The sequence below is a fragment of the Vitis riparia genome, chromosome 19 (genome assembly GCF_004353265.1).
Source record: "Vitis riparia cultivar Riparia Gloire de Montpellier isolate 1030 chromosome 19, EGFV_Vit.rip_1.0, whole genome shotgun sequence".
In the NCBI taxonomy this organism is placed as follows: Eukaryota; Viridiplantae; Streptophyta; class Magnoliopsida; order Vitales; family Vitaceae; genus Vitis; species Vitis riparia.
In genome coordinates, this window is record NC_048449.1 from 14762844 (window position 1) to 14774582 (window position 11739).

At 35.6% G+C, this 11739-nt stretch overlaps 1 protein-coding gene across 7 annotated transcripts in view; it reads left to right on the forward strand.

Moving 5' to 3' along the window:
* Positions 1-11455, forward strand: part of LOC117908998 (chromosome transmission fidelity protein 18 homolog) — a 48560-nt gene extending 37105 nt beyond the window's left edge. For 3 of the 7 annotated variants that reach the window (XM_034822885.1, XM_034822889.1, XM_034822890.1), the window contains 5 exons: positions 5892-6083; positions 6164-6223; positions 8072-8364; positions 8657-8759; positions 10686-10994. In XM_034822885.1, the coding sequence (XP_034678776.1) occupies positions 5892-6083; positions 6164-6223; positions 8072-8364; positions 8657-8759; positions 10686-10739 (702 nt within the window). In that variant the 3' untranslated portion in view covers positions 10740-10994. Of the gene's footprint in view, positions 1-5891; positions 6084-6163; positions 6224-8071; positions 8365-8656; positions 8760-10685; positions 10995-11038; positions 11104-11165 lie in introns of those variants that run through there. The other 4 variants (XM_034822887.1, XM_034822888.1, XM_034822886.1 and 1 more) reach the window with 4 other exon arrangements.
* The last annotated feature ends 284 nt before the right edge of the window (positions 11456-11739 follow it).

Consider the following 11739-nt stretch of genomic DNA (forward strand, 5'->3'; position numbering starts at 1 on the left):
TTGATTGCTTGAACTAACTATTTTGCATCTTCAAATAACCTATTTCTTTCATTCCATAACGCCCAAAATAGGCACAAAAGAGCAACCTTCCAAGTTTTCTTCTGTTTCTTCCCCATAAAGGAACCATGCTTACTCAAGAGATTTCCTTTTACAAAGGAGTGCATTACCTATGTCACTCCAAACAAAGGAAAGACCGACTCCCACATGATTCTCGCTTAAGAACGGTGAAGAAGCATGTGATCAACCGACTCTTTTTCCCTTTTAGAGGGGTAATGGTAATGTCTATTCCTTATAATCCATCAATTTCTTCTGAGTTGATCAAATGTTAAAATCCTTCCCCAAACAACTTTCCTTACGAAGAAATCCACCTTTGTTGGTATTCATTGGTTTCACACTATGCTTGTGGGGAATGGCTCAATTCTTCCTTGGGCTAAGGAAATGCAAAAACATTTGATAGAGAACTTGCCAAGCTTGGTTTCCTTTTAACCTAATCCATCCTTCTCATTCTTTCTAATTGAGCTCAATTTTATTTTTTGGAAAAAGGTCTATGTGGAAAATCAAATCTGGAGATGATCCCACATTGTCTCCATTTGAATAATCTTTTAAGAGATTATCTTGTTTTTAGTTTAAAGTTTATTCAATTTCAATTATTATCATCCAAATTTGAATAATTGTAAACTTTGAGTCTTTCAAAGTTAGTAGCGTAGAAGTAGGAAAGAAATCTGGTTAGATTCCAATTTGAACCGACTTTCAATTTCTATTTATTTAGGCCTTGGTTGTATTTCATTTTTTTTTTATCAATTTTATAGAAACATCAATTTCTCCTCTAATTTCCTACAGTCTACACTCCTTACAAGTCTTTTTTTGATAAGATAAGTATTGTATTACGGGGAGACGCTAAAATAGCGACTCAAAATGTACAGTAAAGAGAAGTAAAACTCACCCCCTTACAAGAGAAAACAAAAACCTGTTCACAAAGATATACAAAAAACAACCCCTCCCTTAATGTGGACCCACCCAATCTAAAAGTTCCAAAAAAGTCGATGGACCATCTTTTGTAAACAATTTAGTCTCCAACCAAAGTGAGTTAAGAAAAGAAGTTTTCAACCTTTGGATGGACAACACCTCATCTTTAAAGGCAATTTTATTCTTTGTCTTCCAAACTATCCAAAAAATGCAAACGGGACCCGCTCTCCAAACTAACTTAAAGAAACCGTTCCAACCCAATAGGGTTTCCCTAACCGAAGACAAAAACACCCAAGACACTCTAAAAAGAGTGAAAAACAACTCCGACACTGCCTTTTTCTTCTCACAATGAAGAAGGAGATGGTCAATGGATTCCTCTTCCGCTTGACAAAGATAACATCTATTTGCTAAGGCCCGACCTCTCTTTTTAACTTGGTCCAAGGTTAGAACTTTGCCCCAAGATGCCTCCCAATCGAAAGCGCCAACTCCATTTGCAAAGGAGACTCTTATTAAGCATAGAAAGGCTCTTAACCCCCAATCCCCCTTTTCTCTTATCAAGACGCACTATTACCCATCTTACTAAGTGAGGTCTCCGGTCTAGGGCCCCACCTCCTCACAAAAAATCTCTCTAAATCTTCTCCAACCTTAATTTGACTCCCCTTGGCATTTGTAGAATAGACATGAAGTAAATAGGTAAGTTGGATAGTGTGCTTCTAATCAAAGTAATTCTCCCTCCCTTGGAGATATATTGGCGTTTCCACATAGCCAATCTCTTACAGAATCTCTCCTCTACTCCATCCCAAACTGCCACAGACTCGAAAGGAGCACCCAACGACATCCCTAAGTAAGTGGAGGGTAAACTACCCACCTTACAACCAAGCTCGGAAGCCAACTCCTCCACATTCTCAACATTTCCCACTGGGATCAGCTCATTTTTATCCAAATTAACTTTCAACCCTTATATTGCCTCAAACCACATAAGCGTCCAGCTCAAAAAAGTCACTTGGTCCTCGTTGGCCTTGCAGAAAATCAGGGTATCATCGGCGAACAGCAAATGGGAGATTTTTTCCCCTTCTCCCCCTCTACCCCTGACCTTACAAGTCTTAATCGATATGCTTTCTTTTCTTGTTGCAATGCCCACTTCATAACCGTACTCTGATACCACTTGTCATGGACTTAGGCCTTTCCTAAGCACATGTGCGACACTTAGACAACACAAGCCACTTGTTGCTAAGTTAGCTTTCCCCACATACTTAGTTAGCTATGCTAAGTAATGCACACAACTCGGAAGCTAGGGACATGAAGGAAGCAACACTTGGAGACTTTTGGAAGAATGGAACTTATATTGCACTAAAATGCTTTACAAGGCTAGATTTCTCTCAAGTGTTTGGTGCCTTGGCTAAGAGGCAATCCTCTATTTATAAGCACCCAAAGAACTCTCTGGAACCCTCGAAGGTTCCTTACATCTCTAGAATTCTCTAGAATAACCTATACAAATCCTATGTAGTACAAGACATCTCTGGAACACTTTAGATTTCTCCACACACTTCCGTTGTCTTCCATCCTCGTGTAGAGATGTGTGGACATCTCTAGGTGGTTCCAAAAACTTCCTACTCTCTTATATAAGCTTAAACGAGGGTCATTTTGAGCAGGTTGTGACAATGTGTACCTAAAGAAGTGAGCAATATTGCTAGTGATGGGGTATATTGACTCGTTAAATTGGTTGTGACATTGGGGGGCTATATACCTTGTGGATGCACACTTGCAAAGTATGCAAGGGTCATTAGAGTTATGATCATTGCCATGACCTTTGAGCATCATCTGAAGAAGGTTGACCTCAAGAAGAAGGGTGACCATGAGAAGAAGGCTAACCACTAGAGTGTTGGATTGTTGATGATTGGTGGATTAGCAATATTGGTAGAAGTAATAAGATCACTTTGAAAATCCTGGTTGATGCGAAATTCCTTATTTAATAGAGAAAGGAGGCAAATTGGTAGGATGCTAGTTTTAACCTGGGTTGAGATTGAAGTTTTGAATGGTTTGCTTTCAAAAGAAAGACCATTATGAATATAAAGAAGAAAGATTCATCAAAGAAAGTATAATTGACAAATGCTAGTTGATGAGTGAAGTACTTATTGACAAGCTCAAAACCTTTCTTTTTGAAATTGTATAAGTCCATGAGCAATTGGAGAATGCATGCATGGGAGTGTAATAGGAAAGAGGTTTCTAGACTAGTCCAAACTTGTTGAGGGGTATTACTCTTCAGGATGGACTTTTTGGAGAGGGAGAATAGTAGCCAATAGAGAAGTTGATCTTAGCATTGCCAATGAGTGAATTTGGGATTCAAGGTGGAGTTTAGTAGCAACTTAAGAGGGCATGGAAGAGATCTATCAAGTTATCAACACAACAAAGAAGCTCAATGGTACAAAGTTGTGGCAAAATTTTGAAAAGCCATAGGTGATAGATATTATGTCCAAGCTTGGTGGGAATCGTGTTGGTGTGATATTGGGAAGAATGGAAAAAATACGTTGAACAATAATAGAGGAGGAAGAGTTGGCATTGGAGCAAGAGACAGATGAAGATTTTAGCAATTGAATAAAATATTTATTCTTATCCTGCTCTAATAGCATATATGGGTAGAGCTTTTCATGTGTTTTATTGAAAGTACAACAACTATAAATATAGGAGGTTAAACCAATCAGGTAAAAAACAATCAGATAGAGACTGCCTCTTTCCACCAATCTATTGGATAGGATGTTATCCTATACTATTCAAATTGACCTTATTAATACATTTTGGCATATAAAATAATATAATTAGGTTTAACTTAATCATTATCTCTACTAGTAATCTTCCATGTGATCCATGAACACAATCTTGTTAATCTATTTAGTGGTGACGCTCTTGATTAACTTCATGCTGCTATTATATTCTTATGAAACCTAATTTCATCTTTGCATTTTTGTCTGCTATCTAGTTCTTTTCTAACTCATGCATCATAATCTTTTTTGGATCCATATTCAATATGAATTGTGGTTGGAACGTCTACAGTTTGTCCTGCTTGATTTAGAGCTCGTTTTTTTTAGTGTTCTCTTGGTCTAAGTGCTGGGTTCCAAATATGATTCCCTAACAAACTGATTTCTTTTTTGAAGGAAAGAATAAAATGTAACAGAAAATGCAACCATTTTATGGTTCCCTAATCAGAACATGTTTCTTTCTCCCCCTCTTTTTTGGTAACACACAAAGTGGAACCATTTTAAGAGATTTGAAGAAATCTTAAGTTTTTTGAGGGAATTTATTGTTAGCTTGTGACTATTCTACATATATTATTAAAGCTTTTATGTCATTCCTTTCAAAATCATTAATACTTTCCTATACAAACTATTAAAATTTCTAATGATTAATTTAAGAAGTTCTTGAGTGAAACTAATTTTGTATTTGGCATTGAAGTAATGACTATGGATACAGACAGTAGTATTTCCTGACATAGACATGAGGCATTTAGCTTTCTGACCAAAATCAAAATATCAGGGATGAAAATATTTCTGTGAATTTTATATATTTAAAAAATGGATTTATTTTGTTTAACTTTTTTTATTTATTCTTTTTGGTACATGGGAGCATCTTAGAGAAGAAAGGTTTCTAAACAGCATACATTATTCACTTTTTCTATTAGTCATGAAATAATCCATGTTTCCATTCTCTCTGTGTCTCCTTTTTCTCAGTAATATCTGTCTTATCTCATCAAATCATCTCATGACTTTTTTTTTTCATGACCTAAGAGTGTCTATAATGATCTTCCTAACTCAACTATAGAACCTATTTCCATACGGAAATATTTTTTGATAGGTATTTCCATATGGACATATGAATGCAGGGAATCTTTAACACGATATTGTCCACAGAGAGAAATTCCAAAGGATTTACAAGTTCTTCAAACACTTCAGCAAATTGGAGAGTTTTCATCAGCTATGTTCTAAAAATCTTCTTTTGCGTTTTAGACTAATAGAACTAATTTTTCAATTTGGGTTGGGAAGTGCCTAGAGCCTGTTTGATCAGTTTAAACCGTCAGAAAAATGGTGGTGAAGGTTAAGTTGAAAGGAGGGGTAGCTTTTGAAGATTCAGTATTGCATAAAAATATGGCCTGTTTTTTATGGTTGGTTGACATACTGTTCTAGTCCCACTGACACTAGTTTTTTTTTGCATATTTTAATATCAAAAGTTGCTCATTCCTTAAAGGACATGCCATTATCTGCTGAGCAATGGATACTTGGTGAGATTCTGGCTAAACAATTGAAGAGAATCTGGAGATGATGGTCATTTGGGTGTTTAATATCTACATTTTTTTTTATCATGCTTTTGACTTCCATTGAAATTATTTCACATTCTGTTAGAACTTCCTCAAGTTTATTGCCCTGTTTGACATGGATTTCTGAAAATGAATATACCTTCCTTAAGATCTTGATGTATTTGTCAATATCAGCTGCTATGCCCTTGGTTGTTGTTGTGATGAAAACAATAGATCAATTTGATGTCTTTTTGTAAAAAATGCAGATACACATGTAAGTTGTTAAGTATGGTATTGTGTTGTGATGCTGAAGACCCTGGCATTTGTCATATTTCAGAAACCTGTACAGTTACAGAGATTCTGAAGAACAGTGCTGAGAACTATGAAATGCTGATCATATTTTGAACTTGAATTGATAAACCATGAATTCTTAGAAGAGACTGTTGTCAGTAGCATCGGTTCTTTTAGCTGATTGGCTTACAGAAGCAGTTGTATTATCCTCTGTTTAAGGACAAGCAGCTAAAATTACTTTTTCTAATTTTTTTATTACAAGGATAACATATCTCTCTCATTTTGCAGTGACAAATGTGGGTTTGCTTTTCATTATGATTTCTAAAACAGTTTGATTAATTTTCAGGTGGCATTGCACTTACTATCAGAAAGAGAAAGGAATGACCTAGCTCAGTTAATTAATGCTATGGTGTCCTATTCAATAACATACAAGAACATGAAATCTGATCCTCTACCTGGTACCCAGCTACATGAAGCAGCTTCAGATGGCTTGTCACTTTCCTTTGATCCCCCAATTGCTGACTTTGTCACCTTCAAGGTTTGAGTCGTTGTTTAATCTTCATGGTTTTAATGACATTCATTATCTTGTCCTAATGTCTTTACTTTGGCATTGAACAGGGATTTAGTTTGGGTCATTATGCTCTTGGTGTAGCTGTCAAACAGCTTTTGATGCATGAGGTGAGTAATTAATTTCTTGAAGCTGGGGTTCTTGTTGATCATATTTAATAGTTTCATCTCCATAAGTCAAAGTAAGTTGGCTTGGGGAAAACAAAGATATCTTGGTCTGTAAGGGGCTTGGTTTGGGTTGTAAGGAAAAAGAGAAAAGCCTTCTATCTTTTCATAAGGAAAATTGTAAGGAGTTCTTTTTGAACAGTTTATGCAATGAGATGAGTGAAAACAAAATATAAATGCTTTATGCTTTTTTTCTTTATATGTAATTTTATTCCCAAATAGAAACTTTCTGTAACAAATTCATAATGTTGTACCATTGACACCTTACAATATGGTTAAAATTGTAGGTTTCTAATATATGTTACAACATGCCTTGGTTTGAAAGAAAACCTCAAGAATGATGGGATGCCAAATGCATTAAACATCAATAAGGGCAGTCTCATTAGCTTTTTTTTTTTTTTTTCCTTTTAAGCTCAGCACTTGATGTGTGTGCTTGTTGGATGAGTGTGGGGGAGGATACTATGTTTCAGTTACTTGAGATTGATATCCATGTCAGACACCATACCTGTGTCAATGTCCTTGGTACATAAGATTTTTGAATATTTTGACAGGTTTTCTGATGCAAATTTCAATGTGTGAATTTGGCATAAAACCTTACCTAAATGTCAAGGGATGGGATCACTTTGAGTGTTGGACTTTAATGGCCTTGAGCTCTTAAGCTGTCTAAGGCATATTCCTTGAGTTTCTTATAAAGATACACATTGAGGCACCAGTTTCTCTTCAATGAAACTGCAACTAGAAGCATATTAGGAGATCCTTTATTTTGTGGTTTGTGTTCCTGCTGTTTTCTTGTCTCAAACAAAGGCTCTTGCAAGAGCCTGAATTCTAGAAATTTAAAAACAATAGAACCCACCAAACACTTGCGGTTGTAATACAGATCCTTAAACCACCAAGAACTCCTAGGGCTCATAAAACATGGCTGCTCTGCCAAAGACAGTGAGAAATAGATATTTTGCAGACTTAGTGGGGTGGAGCACTAGTTCGCTAAAGAAAGGGGCCCAAGGAGGGTCAATAATTGGCTATAGCAGTAATGCAACCTACTCTTTTGTTTACAGATTTTTTTTGTTTACTTTCAAGCTTTACTTTAAGGTAAAGAGCAAAAAAGTTAACCTTTTGAAATCAGCTTTGGATTTAGGTTATCATGGTTAAGTAGATTCTTTGATGGTAGTTAAGTAAATGTCTCTCTTCTTCTTACTCCACTAGCTGTTGTGGATCTGTCTCTTTTGTCTTTCCTTTCTTCAGCTAGTGCTGTTATGTTCAACTTTGCTTGACCAGCCATCCATTGGCTTCCTTTCTTTCCCTTCTTTAGTATTAGCAAAGTATCTTGACTGTTTCAATGAGCTTTATGTAGCCTTCTTAGCTTGTCTGCTTTAGTAGCTTGGACTGCCTTGCTTGCTGGGTTTTATGTGGTATTATTTCATGCTCTGTTTGAAATGCCATAGGCACCCTTGGTAACCATATCAAATATAAACAAATGTTTCTCAAAGTTTTCCTGATTCTACTTCGATATCCTTTGTTTATATTATAACATACATGCTTCTAAATTATTGTAATTATGGCAAGGATTTGGTGTGGGGATGAGGAAGCTGCTAGATTCAGTTCCATGTAGCAGAAGAAAATAAAAGGAAAAAAGAAAATCTATGTTTCCATGCTGGAATTCACCTCAAATGAAATAATTATAATAATTATAATTGTTTGATATATCTGCTGTATGCAAACCTGTCATTGGCATGTCTGCTCTCCTTAGCTGCTTGCAAACTGGAATTTCACCTCAAATCAAATTCTGTATTTCAGATAGAAAAGAAAAAAATTTTGCAAGGAAGCATGAGCAAAACTATGCATTCAACTGATGGAAAACGCAGAGAGAACTGGGCAATGACAACGGAGGAAAAGAGCCGAGCTCAATCTGGCAATGTTAGTCATGCAGCTGGATGTGCTGAGAACAACATAGAAACAGCAAAGAGTAAGGCCAGTACTTCCATCGTTTCGTCAGCCTCTGGTTCTAGTGGAAGTGCAGAAGCCAGTGTAAAACTAAAATCTTCTAGAGATATGAAGAAGCCTCCTAGGGGCTCTACTTTCTTTGATAGGTATTATCTTGTTCTTGAGATCATTTTGTTTTCATACCGATTGCCACTGTTATTAGTGAGTTGGAATTGAAAGTCAACTTGAATGTTAACTTTACAATCATGTCATCATGATAACTTTTATCAATATTGATTTTGCTCATGTCTATTTTTGTGCTTTGAGATTTGATTTTTGTTTCCTTAAAAAAAGAGATGTTCCATGCCAGATTGAATATTAAGCAAGATTTCATGGTAATGTAATTTGTTTCAGATAATCCCTTTTGGTTCCTGATTTTTCTTATTCATTCCAATCCAGGTTCAAAAAGTTGAGCAGCAAAGGTTCTCAAACTACTAACCTCATCCAAGAGCCAGTAACACTGGAGAGAGATTCGCGTCCTCTGCTATTTAAGTTTAACGAGGTAAATAACTGTTCATGGTCCTTCAATTTAATCATTACCTTTAAGTAATTAGGTTTTTATTTTTTATTTATTTTTCAAAATTATGTGCATTTTAAAATGACCAAAAAAGGGTACTGAGCAAAATATTTCTGAGAATAAACAGTTTTTGCACTGGAAGTGAGTTGTTAGATGCTGATAGTATCCAAGTGATACTTCCTTAGGTACTGGAGCTAATGCTTGTGTGTTGGGTGTTCATGGATAATGTAATGCCTTAAGAGTTCAATATTTGCATCCAACCATTTAAAGACTTGCATTCAAGTTGACATCTTCCCCCTTCCCTCCCCATGAAAAGAAAAAAAGGCAAAAAGGGAAGGAAAAAAAGTGGCGATTAGATATTGTAATATGGTGCATTAGGGACACTCTTGTGTCGTGGATGCGTTTGCTTATTCAGTTCTTGTTACATAGTTGCATCTTGGATGCAATTGCATACACAGTTATCATACATAGTTATCTCTAGGGATGGCAATGGGTCAGTTTTTTTGGGCGACTTTTCTTGCCTTGCACCTTCCTATTATTGAGGGTTTGGATATGGCATAAAGGGGGAAGAGGAATTGAACTCCAGTCTAGGGCAGGTAGGGTATGTGAATGTTCTACCATGGCCTGCCCCGGATACAATGTTATTTTAATATACTGCCTTAGATCTGCTGAGAACTACAAAAATACCTTTTTTTTTTATAGGTAAAAAGTCTACATTAAACCTATGAAAATACCATTATAATATATATATATATACACACACACACATACATATACCCATACGCGCATGCACACACACACTATGAAACAGCCCTAACCCTCATTTCTTCATTTTCAAAAGCAACCCATTTCACACTTTCTCATTTTCCTAGCAGCCATGATGTTCATTTCCTTTTCCAGCCACTTCCATGTTCAACTCTTTCCAGTTGTTGTCTTCATTCCTTTCAACCACTACTCTTAGTTCTCACAAATTTGGCTTTTTGGTCTCTTCCATCTTACGCTTTATTATATATATATTTTTCATTTATTATGTTTTCTAAAGCTGTTAATTAAAAACCATTTTTTTTTATTTGAATTTTTTTGTTTTAAGGTTGTATTTCTTTTATATATATATATTTGATAGGTAAGGTTGTATTTCTTACGTTAGTTTGATTGGAATTTTTTTTTTGGATTACTTTTGTAAAAAAAAAAATGATATTCAAGTTTGAGGTGCTTTTATTTGTGGGATCAGAATTTTTTGGTGGTTTTGGTTTACCAGGTTTAGCTTTTTACTTAAAAGTGAGATCTTTTTACATTTTAGATTTTTCTAAATAACCTAGTCATTTCTTTCATATTTTTCTTGATTTTTGATTTATTTTTCTTTCCAAACCAATAGGGTTGCATGTTCTCCCAAATAACTTGTTGCAGAAATTGTTTTCAATCTCAGTTTTGCCCTGCCTTGATCACAATTGTAGCCCTGGCACCACCCAAGTTTGTGCTAGGGTTTTATTGTTTTTCGTCAGGGGTGAGGGGGGCGTGCCCTGTCTTGAACCCACCCCACAGACCTTCCTAGTTACCTCTAATTTGGGGAATATATGGCAATGGTGAGTAGTCCTAATAGAGTCATTAGTTATTAAATGCATTGACCACCGGTATCATGCTCTTTATCATAGCTTGATAGATAGCTAAATAAAGTTATCTTGTGCATAAATGTACAAGCCCAAAATACAACTAATTTATTCTAATATGGGTTTCAACTTAACAATTATCTTTGATGAAGTGCATACGATGAACTAGCCTCTCATTATCATCTCCTCTGCGGAATGATACTGTCATAAGCCTCTTGGCAGCTAGGAGTATAAAAGGAAATAAGCACATGGGTTGTAATCCATGATCACTGATAATTTTTAATTTTTTCCCATTTTCATGCAGGGTTTTACAAATGCAGTTAAAAGGCCGGTTCAGATTCGTGAATTTTTGCTATAACTGGGATCAGAATTATTGTAAGCACTAAAATGGTGCCTTTTCTTTTCTTTTGTTTGTCACATATAAGATGTAGATCTGTGCTCTGTTTGCTTAACCCCCAATTCCAAAGACATATAAGTTATCTCATGGGACGCTGCTTGACGACAATCTATGCGTTTGTTTGTTTTTTTTTTTTGTTTTAAAAGAGAGGACAGCAATGATAACCCTTTTAATCCCTTTTGAGTAGTTGAATTTTCTGGATCTTTTCATTCTTTACCATACAAGAGTACAACATTTTTCCTTTTTTTCTGGTGTGTCAGGAAGACAAGATGCGGCAGGAACACTACGTAAACTGAGTTCTACATTTGGCTTATATTATATTGAATCTGCATCAGTGTGTCTTTACCTTTTTCTGTTTTCATAATACCTGCTGCATATATTCTTCAGCCAGTGTAAATGCCGCTACCATCTGGTGGGTGGGTGGAGGTGAAGCCGATGGTGATTTCGATACCCGCTAAGACCCAAAACTGCCCATTTCGCCAACGTTCCTCTCTAGGCCCATGCCAAAGCCTTTTGACTTTCTTAAGGGCTGGGAGATTGTGGCGGTTTTTTTGTTTTGTTTTGTTTTTTTTTTTTTTAATACACCTGAATCTGTTTTAAATTTGAATAGAGCAAAATGTGTGTTTAGGATAGTTGGTCTCTTAATTAGTGTCTCAAATATTAAGGTTTTTATTTTATTTGGTTGAGTGTTAAATTTTATATATTTTCATTGAGTAAAAGTATATATATATATATATAAAATAGTAATTTAACACATTTCCAAATATTTCAAAATATCAAAATTTATTTGTGACACTAAGAACTCGGGGACCAAGAGCACCACGGTCATTTCATGTGTCAAGCTTGGGAATCCAAAGCAAGAATGATTTTAACTAACAAATCCAACATGTAGTTGATAATTAGAGCATAATTTAAAGGTTCTAAATTTTTAATCAAAACTAATTAAAAAGTATCTCAAGGA